The sequence below is a fragment of the Canis lupus genome, chromosome 4 (assembly GCF_003254725.2).
Source record: "Canis lupus dingo isolate Sandy chromosome 4, ASM325472v2, whole genome shotgun sequence".
NCBI classification, from domain to species: domain Eukaryota; kingdom Metazoa; phylum Chordata; class Mammalia; order Carnivora; family Canidae; genus Canis; species Canis lupus.
This window is the reverse complement of record NC_064246.1, coordinates 41,832,149-41,850,088: the sequence shown is the minus strand read 5'-3', so window position 1 is coordinate 41,850,088 and position 17,940 is coordinate 41,832,149. Positions and strand designations below refer to the sequence as shown.

Here is a 17,940-nt window from a genome sequence, read left to right as displayed (position 1 = left end):
TTGGGCCTAGAGCAGAATCCCATCCTCCTTCCAGCGGGTGGTTCTGTTCCCTCCTTCACCACTCCTCCTTCCATATCCCAAAGCCAAGCCCACAGAGCCCAGCTCTGGACCCAGGGTCTGGACAAAGAGGGTGGCTGATGTTGCCCACACACATTCACACACCCCACCTTCAGGGTCCTGTGGATTTGCAGGGACTATTCTGGGAACCACCTCCAGGAATCTGCAAAGGAGCTGGGGCAGGTCTGAGTTTCCACGGGACCCACCCTCCGCCTCTCAGGGGCTGAGCCTCTTCTCCCTTCCTGAAGGGGCTGAGGAGGGGTGGGTGCTACTGAGTCTCAGAGGAAGGTAGGCAGCTTTTAGGCTTCCACTGGGTCTGGTACATGAAGGAGGAGAAAGCCAGGAGCTCAAAGATAGAACAGCTAAACCCTGCCCCAAGACCCACACCGTTGGCCCCACGCCCAGCCTCAGATCACTGCTGGTCTCAATTTAACTGAAAACTGACTGGACAGGACCCCCTGTGTCATTCTTCTAGACACAGTACCATTGCCAAGATTGGAGACAATCCTTGGAACAAAGAACAGACCCTTGGGATTGTCAGACCCCGAGCCAGGCTTTATCCCATATGTCTTCTCATTTACCTTTCCTCAGAAACCTAGAGCTAGGTACAGTGGCCTGTCCCAAACAACAAGGATGTTGAGTTTCAGAGAGGCTAAGTGACTTGAGCAAGTCCGTACATCTGGAAGCATCAAGGCCTGTCTAGCTCCAGTCTTCCCCCTAAATATCTCAACAGGCCACCTGTGGTCCTGACACAGCTGGGGGTAGGAGCAGTGTCATTGCTGTAATAGAGACCCAGGAACTCAATTCAGAACACCAGGCCCCAGCTCATTTAATAGATCATTTAGCGCTGTCATTGGCTGGGCAAGGATCCCAATACCATGCGCTTCTGCTGATATCCAGCACCCTGATTAGGCACCCAAGATACCACCCAATTGGCAGAGAGGTCAAATGACAGCTCCTGTCTTGCCCTCCCAGTTTAGAGGTTGGGCATATGAACTCAAGAGAGGCCACTGAATTTTGCCTTCTGAGACTGTACATTTCAAACTGAGCAACCTAGAACAAAAAGTAGTGGCAATGGATTTATCCTGAAGAGACCCTACTCATAACCATGACTTCTGGAATCCTGGCAGTTCCTGGATTTAGTTGTTAAGCTTCTTCTGGGTGTAGGAGTCTCCACACTCTTCTCATAATTTCCTCCTTCTGCTAAAGTTGGCCAGAGTCAGTTTCTGTTGCTTGCAACCAAAAATAAGTCTAACTAATATATCACTATCCTACAGGCAATAGAAAGCCATACTGTGATCATCAAGGCTGTTTATGGTCGGGCCTCCCTAACTTTCCCCGACCAGCTTCTTCCTACCTGTGCCTGCAATACCCCAAGTGTGCCACACTGGTTCATTCCTGCCCACTTATGTTCTATGGTTGTGCCATTTTTGTTGAACTAGTCCCCCCACTAGCAAGCATGTTAAATTTGAGATATAACTCATTTATTAGTCAGGGTTCTCAAGAAAAACAGGACCAATCATATTAATATATTGGTTATTACATATAACAGTATTATTTTTTTAAGATTTTATTTCTTTATTCAGGAGAGACAGAGAGAGAGGCAGAGGCATAGGCAGAAGGAGAAGCAGATTCCTCACAGGGAGCCCAATGTGGGACTCGATCCCCAGACCAGGGATCACGCTCTGAGCTAAAGGCAGATGCTCAACCACTAAGCCAGCCAGGTATCCCTATATAACAGTGTTATATATGAGATATATATATATATATATATATATATATGTATATATATATATATATATATATATATATATATAGAGAGAGAGAGAGAGAGAGAGAGAGAGAGATTTATTTCAAGGAATTGAGTCCCATAATTGTGAAGGCTGGCAAATTAGAAATCTGCAGGGCAGGTCAGCAGGCTGGATACCCAAGGAAGCGTCTCCAGGATATTGCAGCTCATGCCTGGAGGGAGAATTCTCTCTTCCCCAGGGGAACATCCATCTCTTTTAAGGCCTTCAACTGATTAGATGAGGCCCACCCACATTATGAAAATTAATTGGCTTTACTCAAGTCTACTGAGTCAAATGTTCATCTCAGCTAAAAATGCCTCTGCGCCAAAATTTAGACTGGTGTTTGACCAAGCAACTTGACACCGTGGCCTAGCAAGTTGGTACGTAAAATTAACCATCACAATTCACATATCATAAAATCATCCCACTTAAAACATACAACTGAGGGGTTTTTAGCCTATTCGCAAACCTGTGCAACCATCATCACTATCCTATCATGGAACATTTTGTCACTTCAGAAAGAAATGCGGCCCTTCAGTCACCCTGGTTCCTCCCTCCCCCAGCTCCTGGAAACCTGCTTCTGTATTTTGCACATGCTGCCTCACCTTCCTCCTCCTCTCCCTTTGCACACGTTTAGCAAATTTCTACTCATTGCTCGAAAGCCAGCCCTTCTGAAATCTCCTCCTTGACTCCAGCCTCCCTGAGACACTCCATCCCACTCAGAGTGAGTTAATCATCCCATCTTCTGTGTTCGCCAGTATACACGCTGTCTGTGCCTCCTGGCAGAGCCCTGAGCAAGAGATGTTAACTTGTTTCTCTTTCTCATCAGATTAGGCATTCCTAAACTGTGACTGGCGATTTCAGTTTTTGAAATGGACCCCACATTTTACCCACCTGTGGGTGGGTATAGCTGTGGGTGTGGGTGTGTTTGTGTGTGTTTCTGAGGTGAGGGGTTATAGATTCATCAGATTTTCAAGAATCCCATGAAGTCAGAAGTCACGACATTAGGGAGAGCTTCTCAAGGGTAGAGACAAGCTCATAGCTGCTCTAGGCCTCATGCCTGGTGCAGAGTAGGAGGTTTGCTCAACATGCCTGGGTGATGAATAAAGTACATTTAGGAAAAGGTCACTTTCTTCAGGGGCTTTCCATCATCATTCTCTGTGAAGCAGTTAAGAAGCAAAGCCAAATAACATATGGCTAAGTGTCAGAGGAGGAGGATAGATGTATAAGTGCATACTCATTCATCCATTCATGCAGTCACCCACTCCCCATTTATTTTATGCACCTACAAGGAACCAAGCCCAGTGCCTGGTGCTTGGTGCTCAGAGAAGCAAGCAGTCCCTGAAAGAATCAAAGGTCTCTGAATGTGGAAGAGATGGTATAGGAAATCAAGGAAGGCTTCTTGGGGGAGGTGCTACATGAGTGAAGTCTGGAGTGAGGAACAGGATTCACATGGACAGGATGAAGGCTTAAGAAGGGCATCCTGAGGGTGTGTGTTGGAAAGGGCACTCACGTGAGCAGATGCCAGCACAAGGCCCTGGATCAATAGTCCTTGTGGCGATGGGAGGACTTCTTAAGTCTCCGAGGGGTGATGGTGTAGAGAAACCTTCCTCATGTGCCAAGACGGACTGTTCGTAATGAGGTGTGGGGTGTCATTCCAGAGCCGGAGCACAAGGCACGGCTGAATGGGTAAAAATACTGACCCTGAGTCCGGCTGAGCCCTGAGCAGAAGGAAGATTTCATTAGCGTCAGAGGGAGGAAGGATGTGCCTGCTACCCCGGAGGCCTGAGGGCAGGAGGCTGGCCAGGCAGGGAGGGTGACCCCACGACCCCTAGTGGTGATTGAGCAGCCTGGGAGCACTGGCACTGAAGGAGGGCGAGACCCCACCCGTCACTTCAGCACTGACCCTGCAGGATGGAGGATGGCTGCCAGGAATGGACATTCTCCTTGAGATAGAAGAAGCCATGCTGCAGGAAGTGGAGATTGCAACTCTGTGGTCAGAGAAGGAATAAGACTGTCAGTGGCTGAGGGAACTCAGGCCAGGCCTAGAGCAGAGTGGCCTGGGCTCACAGCCTTGTGCAGGAGCCCCCCGGGCGGGGGCTGACCCTTCTGATCTCCCTCAGCACCCTGTGAAGGCCCCGGAGCCACCTGGTCCTTCCCCTTCCCCATCTTGCTTGACCCTGTTTCTTCCTCTCTGTCCTCTGCCCTCCCACACCCCTGCATCCCTGGGCAGCTCTGAGCAGACCACTCTAAATGAAGTGGGACGTTATTTGGGGCAGGAATGCTATGTGCAGAGCTGTGCTTGGTTTCAGAGTTTAAACGCCCTTCCCAGGGACCACTGGAGAGAGAGATGGAGAGCCTGGATGCGGTGAAGGCTCCCCCTCTGTTGCTGCTGGGAGACACACTGGGGGATGGTGCAGAACTTCTAGCCTCCAGAGCTTGGCCACTGAGTCCCATGCAGAGCAAATGGAGAACTGGGAGCCTCTGGTATGTGCAGACAGCCTGGGGTACCTGCCTTGTGCTTGGGGGTGGGAGGGAGGCAAGAGCTGAGACCTACAAGCCGAGCAGTTGGAAGAACGAGCTGAGCTACAGGATCTGAGGGCTGATCACCAGTCCCCCAGGGGGACCATTTCCAGCCTCCCCACTGAAATGGGAGAGGAGGGTGGAGGAAGGGCAAAGGCTTCTCTCCAGTACTTTTGGGTCAATGTTGGCATGTTGACAGCAGAAAGGATTTTCCCTTATGCCTGGCACTTTGCATGTATCTTCTCATGGATCCCTCACCTGTTTCAGATAGGTAGTAGAGCCTTCCACCCATGGGGATAGAGAAGTACAGGAGATTGGGGATTGAGGCCTTGAAGTGGTAGCCTGGGGAGAGGCCCCTTTTCTCCACAACGCTTGGTTTCCCATGTGACCAGCACACCAGGCTCTGCAGACTTGACACAGTCATCCAAATAAGAGACAGCCCATAAGCCCTGAGTAGTGCTGTGTGATCTTGTTAGAGTTGCTCAGTCTCTCTGTTCTTGCTCTTCAACTGCAAAGTGAAGCCATCTGAAACCATCCATATGGATGTTGAACCTGCTCTGTTGAGAGGCCTCTAGGGCCTCCAAAGATGGGTAGGCTAATGTCCCTGCCCCCGCTGACAGCTCTCCGATCTTCCCACTCCCCACCTTGAATTTCTCGCATGGTGATGGGACACAGGGGTGTGGGGCGACAATAAAGGGAAAGCACAACGGAGTTTCTTTGTGGTGATGGAACAGTTTTGGTATCTTGATTGCGGTGGTAGTTACAACAACCTACAGATGGGCTAGAACAGCTGAGGAACACACACACACTAATGAATAGGTGTGACGCTGCTGAAATATGAACAAGGTCTGTGGATTATGCCAACATCAGTCTCTTGATTTTGATGTTAGACTATAGTTATGGAAGATGTTAACATTGGGGGACACCAGATGATGGGTGCAGAAGACCTCTCTGTACTATTTTTTTAGTTTCTTGTGAGTCTATCATTTTTTCAAAATAAAAAGTGAAAATATATTCTCCTATGGCCTCTCCTTGCTCTTAGCATAAATCCAAACTGCATCCAGGATGACAGACCCTGTGCAACCTAGCCTCCCCAGCCTGCTCTGGAGCCTTCTCCCTTGTTCTGCTTGGCCCGGCCCCAGTGCCCTTCCCTCTGTGCTTTGAGCCTGCCCAGCACACATTCCCTCTGCAGGGCCTTCATGTCTAGTTCTATTACCCTAAATCCTAAGCATGAATAACTCCTGTCTGTCATTCAAATTTCAGAATCGACCCTGCCTCTCTCAGCAAGGCCTTCTATCTCAGGTTGTCCCCCTCAGCTCTCCCACTGTAAGGATTCCACCTCCTGGTACCTCCTTAGAGTGCCTATCACCAACAAATGTAACCTGATTTATTTGCTTCTGTGCTGTGCACTGTCCTGATGTCCCTTCCCTATGAGAATGGAAGGTACGGAGAGCAGGAAAATGGTCTGTCTTGGTCACTGGTATATCCTAATACCTACAACAGGGGCAGGTATCACAGATGGGTAGGGGATATGTATTAATGATCAATGGGTGGATGGATGGATGGATGGATGGATGGATGGATGGATGGATGCATCATACCAGACTACATTTCTGCAGTGGTGAAGAAAAAAAAGAGAAGAGAAGAGGAAAGAAAAGGGCAGAGAAGAGAAGAGGAAAGAAAAGAAGAAAAGAGGAAGTTAATGCAGAGGTTCTCCACCAGGACTCCTACTATTATTTAGACATGCACACCCACCTCCCTGAGGCCTACTACAGGCCCAGACTACTCTGCTGGTCCCCACTCCTCAATCCAGTTCAACTCTCCTGTGCACTTACTTCTTCCTAATCGCCACCCTTCCCGATCACTAGCAAATCTGGCTTATAATATCAGTCATTTAAACTTTAGTCTGAATTCCACGTCAGTGCCAACTTCCTCCAGAGATTTGTAGTATAAACTTTACTTGATATTCATCTCGAGGGAATTTCAGTAAAGGGGAGGGAGGTCCATTTTGGGCACATTTCCTGTGCCCATTAAAGTTATGCTTCATAGAAAGCCAAGAACAAATTCAGATCTGTTTCTGGAAGAGGCTGTGACAGCTGGGGACAACCTTTAGTACTTTAAAATATGAAAGACCCTTTCCAGAGCCCAACTCTATTGTTCTCTCCCTACATTTCCCTAAGCAAACATCTTTCCCTCCCCTGGCCATCTGTAGAGTGGCATATAAAGTCCTTTACAGCTTTGAGTTGTATAACTCTAAGAAAGGGTACTATTCTGGGGAGAATAAGAGTTTTCGAGAAAATGTGCACATTCAGAATTAGAGCCCAGGGTGCAGGTCAATCCCTTAGCCACCCCCACCCCCACTCTAGCCGTTCAGTTGCCGCTGTAGAAAACAGCTATATCCCCCACCACCAACCTGGGCTTTCCCTCTCACCTGAGGGCTTAGCTTGGGGAAGTCAGGGCTTTGTGTGGTTCTGGCAGTTTGTATAAAGCAAGGCTTTTAGCAAGGCATTCCATCCCCTGCTTTCTGGAATATTAAGAGAATATTAAATCCCCTTCAGTTTAGCAGATCGGTGAGCTGTTAGGAGGCACCTCCTAGCTCTGGGCATGATAAAACGCTAGAGCAGGTTGCACACAGAAGCCAGGTGGCTTCCAGCCCTGGAGATGTTTCTGGATGACTCAGTTGCTCACTTCAATCATCTATCACAAGTTTATCTGTCACATGATGCCTGGACCTGCTTTCTCCAAAGTCTGTCCAACTCTAGGTTTGGGGAATCCATAAATGGGCACAGTGGTGCATTGCTGCTCTGGCCAGTGAGACATTCCCACGAGAGGAATTAGGCTGTGGCTCCGTGGAGCTGCTGAGGAGAAGGTCCCTGAACCAAGTCATGTGTTTACAGTGATGTTTGGCTGCCAGATTTGATTTAGTCTTCAAGACCCAGTGCCAGCGTCTTCTGCTTTGGAAAGCCTTGCCTGACTGCCCTCACCACCCCCACTCTTCCCCCAGGTTGAATCAGACATCTCTTCTCTGAGCTCATGTGGTCTCTCAGCTGATTGCTCTAGGCCCATCTCCCAGTCCTCAAATGGCTTGTATGTCACACTCTGTCCCCATAGGACAGGAGCTTCCTACGGGCCAGGATGGAGCCCACCTCACCTCTCTCTGCTTCTCTGCTACCACCACAGGACAGCTGGGGCAGAGCACGGGCTCAGTTGTGCTGGCGGATCATTGGAGGACCTGGCTGGGAGCTCATACATCATAGATGGCAGATTCCAGGGGTTGGCAATGTGGGAACCAGGCGAGGAGCCCCAGTCTCATCTGCAGCCTCCCACAGCCTTCCCTTACTCGGCAGCCTTGATTCGCAGCAAACTGCACCAGGTCCCTATCACACACCAGGCTCGATGCTCATCTGCATAGCATCCTCCATCCAGAACAGCCCTGAGCTGCGGGCACGAATACTAATGCAGCATGCAAATGCCAACCCAGAGAAAGAGAGCCCGGACTGTCAATGAGCTCCCCCAGCACCTGCTAGAGTGCCCAACCCCCTTGCTCACTACGGGCCAGCCAGGACAAGAAGGGACAACAGACACAGTCATCTCAAAGTGCCACTGTGGTCAAAGCAATGCCTCGTGGCTTCCCAGGAAGGGGGCCTCCATGCAAGGGAGTGGGAGAGAAGGCCAGCCTGGCCTCTCAGGAAGGAGGCTCCCAGAGGTGCTCAGGAGGAAGGATGGTGTTCCTATTCTCAGAGGTGCTTTATTACCCTTCCCGCCACTCCGACAGCTGCAAGCTAGGCCACCTGGGTGCCAGCTTCAGTGCACGTGGCCTGTGACCCACCATGGAGCCCTCTAAGCCAAGACACAGGCTCCTCACAGGCATTCTCCTCTGACCCAGGGCCTCATCTGGGAGGACCTCAAGTAGAGAACACCCCCTCATCCCACCTGTTCTTCCTGGCACTGCTCCCCCCTCCCCACTTCTTCTCTTTTTTGCACTGATCTCCTCCTCTTTCTTTCCTGAGTAACAGCATGGTTTGAAGATAGACAGAAATGGGTTCCAACCCTGACTCTCCAGCTGTCTCCGGTTTTATGGCCTTGGGCAGATGATTTCACTTCTGCCTCTCGGCCTGCTAACGTATAAAATGGAGGAGAGAGCCGAGACAGGAGTCTTATGAGGAATGTTTACAGATAGCTAAGGACTTCGGGCCACTTCCTCTGGTGTGCCAGAAGCGCTACTTGGCTTGTTTCTTAAATTGCCAATCTTAATTTCTATTCCAAATTCCTACTCTTCGTGGGGGTGGGGGGCAAAAAGGAAATCTCAATAAACTCAGAAGAGCCCGATCTTCTCAGCATTATCTGATCTTCTGAGGGCTTATGAAGCATGGAGGTGTGGGGTGGGCTCAACCTCTGCTGTGCAGCCTATCGCCTCTCCAGGCAGGCAGCCCCAGGATGTCCTGCTTCCTGAGCATTCTATGCTTACTCTGCCATCCAGGTCATAGCTGAGCCCCCCACCCCCACCCCCGGCCTACAACCAAGGTTTACCTGCTCTTTGGGGCATGGTGGGCCATGGCCCTTGTGAGCCCAGAGGAGAGATTTCTCTCCTTGCCGGACTCCACTAGGAGAAACAAGTCAGGAGCCCCTTCTGAGCAAACACACACAGGCTAGTGGAATATGCACTGTCTATGCTGCATAACGGAGTGGCAGAGCCAGGAGGGGGACTTGGGGTCAGGTCCACTTTCCCAGACACTGCTTGGGAAAGGGACAGGGTCTCCCTGACCCCTGGGTTCCACCCAAGTCTGGAGTTTCAGTGCTCATGGTGCTTGGCCTGAGGTAGGTCAGGGACAAATCCTGTCTCCGAGCCCACATTCTTCTATGCCTTTTTTCAAACCAGAGCCTTTGTAAGTCAAAATTCAAGAAGGTGGCCCCTTCGTTTCTGTGTCTTATTGCCACAGGCAGTGAGTGCTACAGATCTCACATGTGAGGCAGGGTGTGTGGTCACAGAAAACAATAGAAGAAGCATCCATTGATACCTTGTACTTTCATGTTGCCTCATTTCTGCAGCTCTGTCCCAGAGTCAGCCCTTGGTATCAAGGCGACAATGACTTTTTTTTCTCCCTGCTTCCTTCCTTCCTCCTTCCTTGCTTCAGACTTTTTTTTTTTTTTTTCCCTCTTCAGGCTCCAATTGTGGCAGCAGCCGCCTAGCTGGGAAGCTGGGAGCCAGCGCTGACAGGTTCAGCGGGCCGTGGAGGGCCAGGGGCGCTCATCTCTGGCATTATTACTAATCATCACCCAGCATGGTTGCTGTTCCTTCCCTCCTCCCCTGCTCACTTCCTCTGGGGTCTTCAGTTTGGAGAAGTCACAGAGGGAAAACAGACTCTGTGTGCATTCGCATTTCCATAGGCAGATGGGTATGGCTGCAGCCGCCTGGCAGAAAAGGTATGGATAGGAGCCACAACTGCCAGCCAGAGGGCCAGGACCCAGTGACCTCCCCTTGGCATCTATCCCTTGGCTCTAGGAAGCTACACCATACCTGTGAGTTCCTGGTGAATTGCTACCTCCCAGAGAAACAGTGCTGAAAAAGGAAGTTAAAATAGCCGCAGGAGGGCTTGGAACCAAGGGGAATATAGGATCTGGAATCAGACCACCTAAGTTCAAAGCCAGCTCCACCACTTCCTTGCTGTGTGGCTTTGGGCAGATCACTAACCTCTCTGTGCTCTGGTTGCATCATATATAAAATGGGAGATAATAACAATACCTACCTTAACGAAACAATTAATAGGACCAGGAACAAACTGGTACTTAGTGAAAATCCCAAAGACAATGGCTACCACTGTTAAGGCAATTATCATATAATCTAAGGAGAATAAAGGAGGGGAGTAAACATGACAAACTCCTGCATATTTACCCAAGGAGATCATGGATCCATGTTCTGCAGACACTTTTGAAATTCTGTCCTCATTGCCCCAGCCATTTTAGTGTCACCACCATGGCAATTTTCCAGGGCCACCCTCACTCCCTCTCAGTCCTGTCTGCCCCGACTCTCACCTGCACTACCTGCAACTCCATCCATTTCTACCTAGTTCCAGTCTTGCTTTTTCCACCCCACTTCCACCCTGACCTTGTCCTCCTAGGTTGCTCTAGGTCCCTGGCCTTGCTGAGTCCAAACCTTTGCTTCTCCCAGGACTGTGTGGGGCTGGCCGGCTCAGCCAGAGTCCCAGGCTGGTTTTCTCAGTGGCAGACCTAGAGAAGTCATTCCCACTCTTTCATGGGGAAATCTGGGATGGGTTGTGAGTTGCTTACCTGCCCATTGCCCCCTTAGACTCTGAGTTCCCCAAGCAAGTGAGCATAAACTTCTGCAGCCCCAGAGACCATCTCAGGGTGTGATGGAACAGAAAGCACTCACTACCTTGTGACTGAATGAATGAATGAGTGAGTGAATGAAGTGTAATGAGGCTGTTTACGATGACTGACACCTCTCCCTGAGCCTTACCAGCCATTACACTAGAGCCCTGGAATGCTTCTTCTCATGTAATCCTTACAACAGTCTCAAGAGAGAGGCACAATTATTTACACCCATTTTACAGATGTTGAAACTGAGACTCAGAGAAGTTCAAGTGGTACAGCTAAGAACTGAGTGAATCAAATCCCTGATTATCATCTTTCCCCTGTTGCACAGAGTTTCTTAACTAGGTGTCCATGGATGTGCCTCGTGTGGGAGAGTCGTGAACACCATAACATTTTATGCAAGGTGTGAGTGCGTGTTCACACATGCATGGCTATTTTGGGGAAGAAGGTTCACAGGTTTCATTGGATACCTAACTGTTTGTTTGAACGTATTTGAATCCACCTCCCTCCCCACCATTCCTTCTTCTACGCAGCCTTCCATCCACCCCCAGAGAGCCATCTGATCAATTTCATGAAGTAGTGACCTTGTGCCTGGCCTAGGGTTGGCACCCATGACCCCTCTGGTCTCCAGGGCACATTATGTATGTTGCTTCAGATAATGTAAGCCAGGATGCTCTGGAATGTCATCCCCCCCCCCCCTTCTGGAACTGGGTAACTTGGAAGGGCTGTGCTGCAAGTGTCTGGGCTGTGTGGGTGGCTGCACTCTGTCTGAACTCATTTCAGCCCCAGGCAGAGACTGTTCCAGCACTGGAGCATGAAGGGGGAACCCTTGGGGCAGTGCAGCCATCAAGACACCCAAGGCAGAGCCTGTGACCTGGCTTCCCTGGCATCAGTCCTGCTCCCTGAAGGGTCACGATCAACCTTGACAGATGAGGCCATGCTTGATGCATATGGATGTGGCCCTGGGGAGGCACTTCCCAAGCCCAAGTCCTATTTCAAGATCTTTTCTTCCTCCTGGGAAAGTGGGGAAGAAGTTGCTTGCAAAGAAGACTGGAAGGGGAAACGGAAGAATGGAGTTAGCATTTTCTGAGCCAAGGCTGTGTTCTAGGCAGGAGACCCTCTGCCAGGCACTTTTGTAATCGTGATCACTTTCAGCCTCACCCTGCAAATGAGGTTGGTGGGATTATTCTGCTTGCAGATTTTGGAAATGGAGGCTCTCACACGTCAAATAACAGGCTTGAGGTCACAAAACAAACCCAGCATTTGCAACCTGATCTCCTTGACTTGAAAGCTATATCTAACTCCCTGCCTTCTGAGGATCTATACTTAGTTGTGACATAACTTTGTACTTTGCAAAAGGTTTATCTACCTGGCTTCTCTGAGCATCACCCACCCCACCTCATCCCAAACTCATCTGCTCCCTCTTTCTCCCCAGCCCGATCACAGTTTGTAATGGTAAGAGGATCTCATTGTCTTCAATCCTAGCCCACCATTTCCATGAGGACAGGACTCCTGCCTCTTTTTGTTCATTATTGGTCCCTTTCGTTCAAATGGTACCTGGCAGGTAGATGGTGCTTAATAAATATTTGTTGAATGAATGTATAACTAAATAAGCCCCAGCACAGAAATATGATAAAAGACATTTGCAAAGTGCTTTACCGAGAAATGAAGTATTTTCCCCTTACTTTATCTGACCCAATCCTCACACCAACCCTTGAAAGGACGGACCTGGTTCATGTTTCAGAGAGAAGCAACCCAGGCCCAGATGCACATTTAGTAAGAGAAGTGGGACCTGATCCCAGGGTTAAGTGATGGTGCCCTTTCCCCTGTCTTGATAATCTCAGCTTGAATATTTGCCAAACACTTAGGATGTCCTGGGGCAGACTAAGCCATGGTGGGTGGGGGCAGGGAGGGGGTGCCTGCTTTGCTTTCTAAAAACTCAGGATCTATTTGAGGCGGCCAGACTTATGCATGCAGAACATTTGGGAAATGGTACAAGACAGCAGCTAGCATAGTGCTGAATTGCACATAATCAGGTGCCAACCACATTCCCTTCCTTAACTAATCTGAGTCTTTTAATACCAGATGGGGACCCTGAGAATAGATTTCCTATGAAACAGATGAAGAGCAAAGATGGAAGCCAAGGGGAAGGGCTGTGGCTGACTCATTTCTACACCCCTCTAGCCCAGCACGATACCTGGCCCACAGCAACAGTGATAGTGGCAGTCCGTCCTCCACAACTGGCCACGCTATGTGCCAGGCACCTACTAAGGGCCTTACATCACCTCCAAGTCTTCACAGCAGCACTAAAAAGTAGGTGCTAATGTAGTCCTCAGAAGGGGAGAGTAGGGTTCAGAGAAAGTACTCATCAGGCTCCAAGTCACACAGCTAAAAAGCAGCAGAATCAGCATCGGAACCCAGATCCAGCAGCGCCTCCAGATCCGTGCTCTTCATCTGACACTGCTGCCTCCACGTGTGACCTGCCCAGGCCCCCAAGGATGGAAAGAAACGTGGCTGAGTGAGTGTATGCCAGAAGAGGGGAGGGAGCAAACTTGGCTTGTGTGTTACATAGCCCAGCACGGGCATGCTTTCATCGGACCCCTCTGGGTCTCTAACCATTTCACCCCTTCCTCCCTGAACAGCCTTCCAGGGGGACCTTAAGGAGCCCTACATGGGTGTGTATGTCAGAGGGATGGGAAGGCCTTGCCTCCAGAGCTTTCTGAGGGCACGGACAGGCACCGTGGGTGTGTATTACTCAGCTCAGGCTGCTATTACACAATGCCACAGACTGGGTGGCTTAAACAACAGAAATGTATTTTTTCACAGTTCTAGAGACTGGAAGTCCAAGATCCAGGTGCCAACAGGGTGGGTGTCTGGTGAGAGCTCTCCCCTTGGGTTACAGATGGCTGCCTTCTGCTCCCTGTGTGCTCACAAGGCCTTTCTTAGTCATGTGTTCAGGGCTTGGGGGAACTCTCTGATGTCTGCTTTTATGAGACATTATGGACTCTAATCCCATGGGACCAAGACCTCATCCTTACGACCTCATTTAGCCTTAATTACTTTTTTAGAGGCTACATCTCCAGATACAGCCACACATGCGGGATGGCGGCAGGGGGGTAGGGGACATATGAATTTAAACATATGAGTTTCAAGGGGACACAAACTTTCAGTCCGTAAGAGGATAGGTGAGGGAGGGATCAGAGCTGGCCATGGAGCATGAGCTAGCTCACCTTCAAGAATAGAAGGAGCCACAGCCAGTGAAGCCCCAGTTGGACAGAGCTGGCACAATGGCCTTAGTGAGTACATGTTGGGGACAGCAGGACAAATCACCCACATGATTCTCTGCTCTCTGCAGCAAGTCTCCCAGAGGCAGGAGTGGGTCTGTTGTCATCTCTCTCTTGATGTGCTCTCCTCCCTAGATGTGTTCTTTGTTAGCCTCTCATGGGCAATGTCTGCTGCATCATATAGTGTGTGTGTGTGCATTTACCTTTCAATAATACCTACCGTGCAGGACACCATCAGGAACAAGGGAGCTGTTGTGCATATAAATATCTGGTACATGGTTGACATATGAATGAATAAATATTTGTTGAATAAATGAATCTTGGCTTGGAAGAGTATGCTTCTTCCTTTGAAGAGCTAGGATGATCTGGTAATCACCAGTTTTTACTTAATAATTGAGTGAGCAAAGAAAATTAGTTCATTCATTCATTCATTCATTCACTTGGCACAGACTGCACAGGGGCTTAAGTAGACAGTGTAGAGCTAAATCAATAGTGGTCCCTGCTCTTACAGAACCCTCTGTGAGGAGGGAGAGACGGACAGGAAAGGGACAAGGAAAACCAAGGAAATGACTTTTCTGATGGGCAAAAAGCCCCAAGTGCTGCAGGAACTTGGGGCAGGCACCAGTTCAGGGCCAGGAGGGGACTGCTGGAGAAAATGACACTTGAATTAGATGTTGAAGGATGGGCAGCAGGTCACCAGAAGGAGAAGGAGGTGAGGGACATTTTAGGCAGAGGGAATGGCAAAGGCCCTGAAGCACAACCCTAGAGGGCACCAGTGAGGTCCTGTTTGGACAGAGCCCTAAAGGGAGCACCAGTGAGCAGAGAGACTGGTAGATGAAGCCAGGCCACAGAAGGGCCTCATAATTAATACTCAACGATTTGGACTTCACCTTGGTGATCTCGTTTTATTCCCACTGCTTAGGAGCAGCCAGTCACAAACTCCTCCAGATCTCTGATCTCTAAAACGGAGCAATTCATCTCTCCTCTCCTTTTTTCACATGGCAATGGGGAAGAAGAGGAAATGCACGAATGGCATCCTAGCTTTCTGTAAACTCTCAAGTGCTGGTCCTGGTCTTTAGGTAGTATGAAGATGAGCAGGTGCCTGACCCGAGAGGGCTGCACCACCGTCTCTCCGGCAAAGTCCCTCCTCTGCTCCTTGAGTCTTGGCCATCCTGATGGGACCTCTCCTGACCCCTGGCTTCAACCCCAGCTCCACCCTTCTCCAGCAAGGTGCAGTCTTGCTCCATCAGCCAGGATTCTAGTCCTCATGGACACACACAGATAAGTTCTGACTGGTATGAGAGCTGAAGCTTTGAATCTAGCGGGGCCTAGAGGAGGTCTCCCTGGCTCAGGAGTCCCCGGTGTCCTCACCTGTCGATAGGAGGTGGTGACACGGTCCTGAACTCCAAGTTCTAATCCCACATTCTGGCTAAGTCACTTCAGGCAAATTCCTCACCCTAGGTAAGCCTCAGTTTCTCTTTACAGTAATGATTAGACGCGATCCGTCTAACTCACAGGGCTGGAGGTGATGTGGGTTATACATAGCAAACGGCAATGCAAATAAAAGGGACAGATGTTATTAAGCACACCTTCCCTGTTGCACAAAATATGACGTGTTTGGATTTGTGAAAGCATTAAGCGCTGAATAGGTAAAGGAAACTACTCAGGGTCCCTGGCCAAGTATCAGGCCACCTTTGTCCCTGAAAGGGCAGCTAATGTGCTGGAATGAGGAGAAACAGTACCTGAGAGGCCCCGTAGGCTGGAATATGGCTATTTGCCTGTGTGGCTTTGAGTGTACGTGAATGTTGGTAACTCCAATGCCATTTCGCACTGTTTGTATGCCTTTGTGCCTCTGTGTTCCTGTGTCTGGATCTTGTGTGAGGTCCTGCGGATGATCCTATGAGTGTATGATGGGCTGAGCGCGTCTGTGTGGACTTGTGGGACTGTGCCTCTATTTTTTCGTGTGACTGACTACATGTATGTGTGTGTTTGTGAGCCCATATGTTGGGGGACCTGTGGTCTGCAGGCACAGTGTATACTGGGAACCTAGGCAGCTCCTACTTGGATGAGGCGTAGGTCCTCCCCTGGCTTTCAGGGAGCAGACCTTGCATTTCGGCATCACAGGATGCTGAGGAGAAGCCATGGGGGTGAACCCAAACTTTGCCCTTTTGCATGAGACGCTGAGATAGGAGTTGGGGTTCTGTGTGATCTGGAGTGAAAACTCACAGTAGGGAGACTGTTTCCCAAATTCAGCCATTACCCCTTCAGCACTAACTCACAGTCTACCCCATGACTGATGGTGAAGAAATTACTGTGGGGTCTGAGAGGAGGTGGGAGGGTGAAGGAGGGAGAGAGTGAGGGGAGAAACAAGAGAAAGCAAGGGCCCAAAGGGGCTCCTTTACCCTGTCCAATTCTCAGTCCGCAGAAGGTGGCCCTGGTGTTGGCGGAGCAGGGGGGACCCTTCCTCCCACGACAGCTCAGTTAGATGTGGATCTTCCGTCTCTCCCTGGGTGGCGCAGACTTTATTTCCCCCACCCGATGAATTCGGAGGGTGGATTAAATAAGATTTCCTTTAAGTCAGGTGAAATAGTGCATCGCACGCAGGGACACACACACGCGCGCGCGCCGCTCTCCCGGGGCGGTCTGCGGCTGCCCCCCGAGCCCACCGCCAGGCGCCGGCCCACGCGGGTCGGTGCGCCCCGGCGCGCGGCGCTCACAGGTGCGGGCGCGCGGGGCGGGGGGCAGCGCTGCGGCTGCGGCTGCGGCTGCGGACGCCCCTCGGGGCCCGGCCCCCGCCCCGCCCCCCGGTCGCCCGCCGGCCCGCGCCGCCGCCTCCTCCGCCCCGCGCCGTCCCTGGCGCTGTTCATTCATGGTTGGTCCCGGCCCCGAGAGCCCGCCGAGCGCCGGGAGCGCAGCGGGGCGCAGCGCGGCAGCAGGGGCGGGCGGAGCGCGGCTGGCTCGGGGGCCGGCACCGCGCGGGCTGCGGGCAGCGTCCTGGGCCCGCGGCGCGCGAACAGCCCGGCCCGGTTCCGAAGGCTCGCGGGGAGCGCCCGGCCGTGAGTCAGTGCATGTGCGGGGCTGAAGAAGGGGAGACAAGGCTCCCGGCGCCCCAGCCCCACGCTCGCTGAATACCAAGCTGCAGGCGAGCTGCCGGGTGCTTTTTTGTGTCCTCCTCCAATTCGGAGTAGAGGAGCCACACTGGTTTCTTTCCAGGGGAGGGCAGGGGCAGGGCGAGGGGTCCCAAGTCGCACACAAGTCTTCGCTGCCATGGGGGCCGTCATGGGCACCTTCTCGTCTCTGCAAACCAAACAAAGGCGACCTTCTAAAGGTAAGCCACCTCCTTCCTCCTTTTGTTCCCCTGACTGGATTTGGGGGTGCTGCATGCTGAGCTGGGGTGTACCACCTGCCTCCCTTGGCCTGGACCCTCCTCTTCACGAGGAGCAAGGGCAGGTTCTTGCAGCTAGAGGAGTGAGAAACCTGGCGGGAGGTTTGGTGTGAATATCGTGAACACGCAGAGGAGGGAGCCAGAGTGGGCGCTGGCCCCTGGCGTGGGGGAGCTCCCCTCTGGGGCTCCAGGTGCCAGGACACTCCTCCTGGAAAGCTCTAGGAGCAGAAGGGAGAGTCAGATTCACAGGTGGGGGTGACTGGATTGTCTGGGTGGAAATGTTGGGAAGCTCTTCCCATTCCCATGACGGCTGGCAATTGTGCAACTGTGGGCACCCAGCAAGTGTGCTCACACATTCACACACTCCTCCGGGTGACAGTGCTGATGCAGACCTTGGAGCCCATCATCAGGGAGAGTGCTCTGTCTGCTTACCCCAGTAAACCTCTGCAAGCCAAAAGGAATCACCAGCTGCCAAGCGGTAAAACTCCCAGGGCTCATGTCCTGGTGGCTGGGGGAGTCATTAGGAGCGAGGGTATCACACAGGGTGCTGCTGTGCTCTGGGAGCCGC

General features: G+C 51.2%; 1 protein-coding gene across 3 annotated transcripts in view; it reads left to right on the top strand.

Moving 5' to 3' along the window:
* The window catches only part of KCNIP1 (potassium voltage-gated channel interacting protein 1), a 345,209-nt gene that overhangs the window by 117,332 nt on the left and 209,937 nt on the right, over positions 1–17,940 (top strand). Inside the window, exon 1 of one of the 3 annotated variants that reach the window (XM_025434121.3) lies at positions 16,941–17,315. The exons of 1 other annotated variant lie outside the window; for it this stretch is intronic. In XM_025434121.3, coding sequence (XP_025289906.1) covers positions 17,255–17,315 — 61 coding nt within the window. In that variant the 5' untranslated portion in view covers positions 16,941–17,254. Of the gene's footprint in view, positions 1–16,940; positions 17,316–17,940 lie in introns of those variants that run through there. One more of the 3 variants, XM_025434123.3, reaches the window with a different exon arrangement.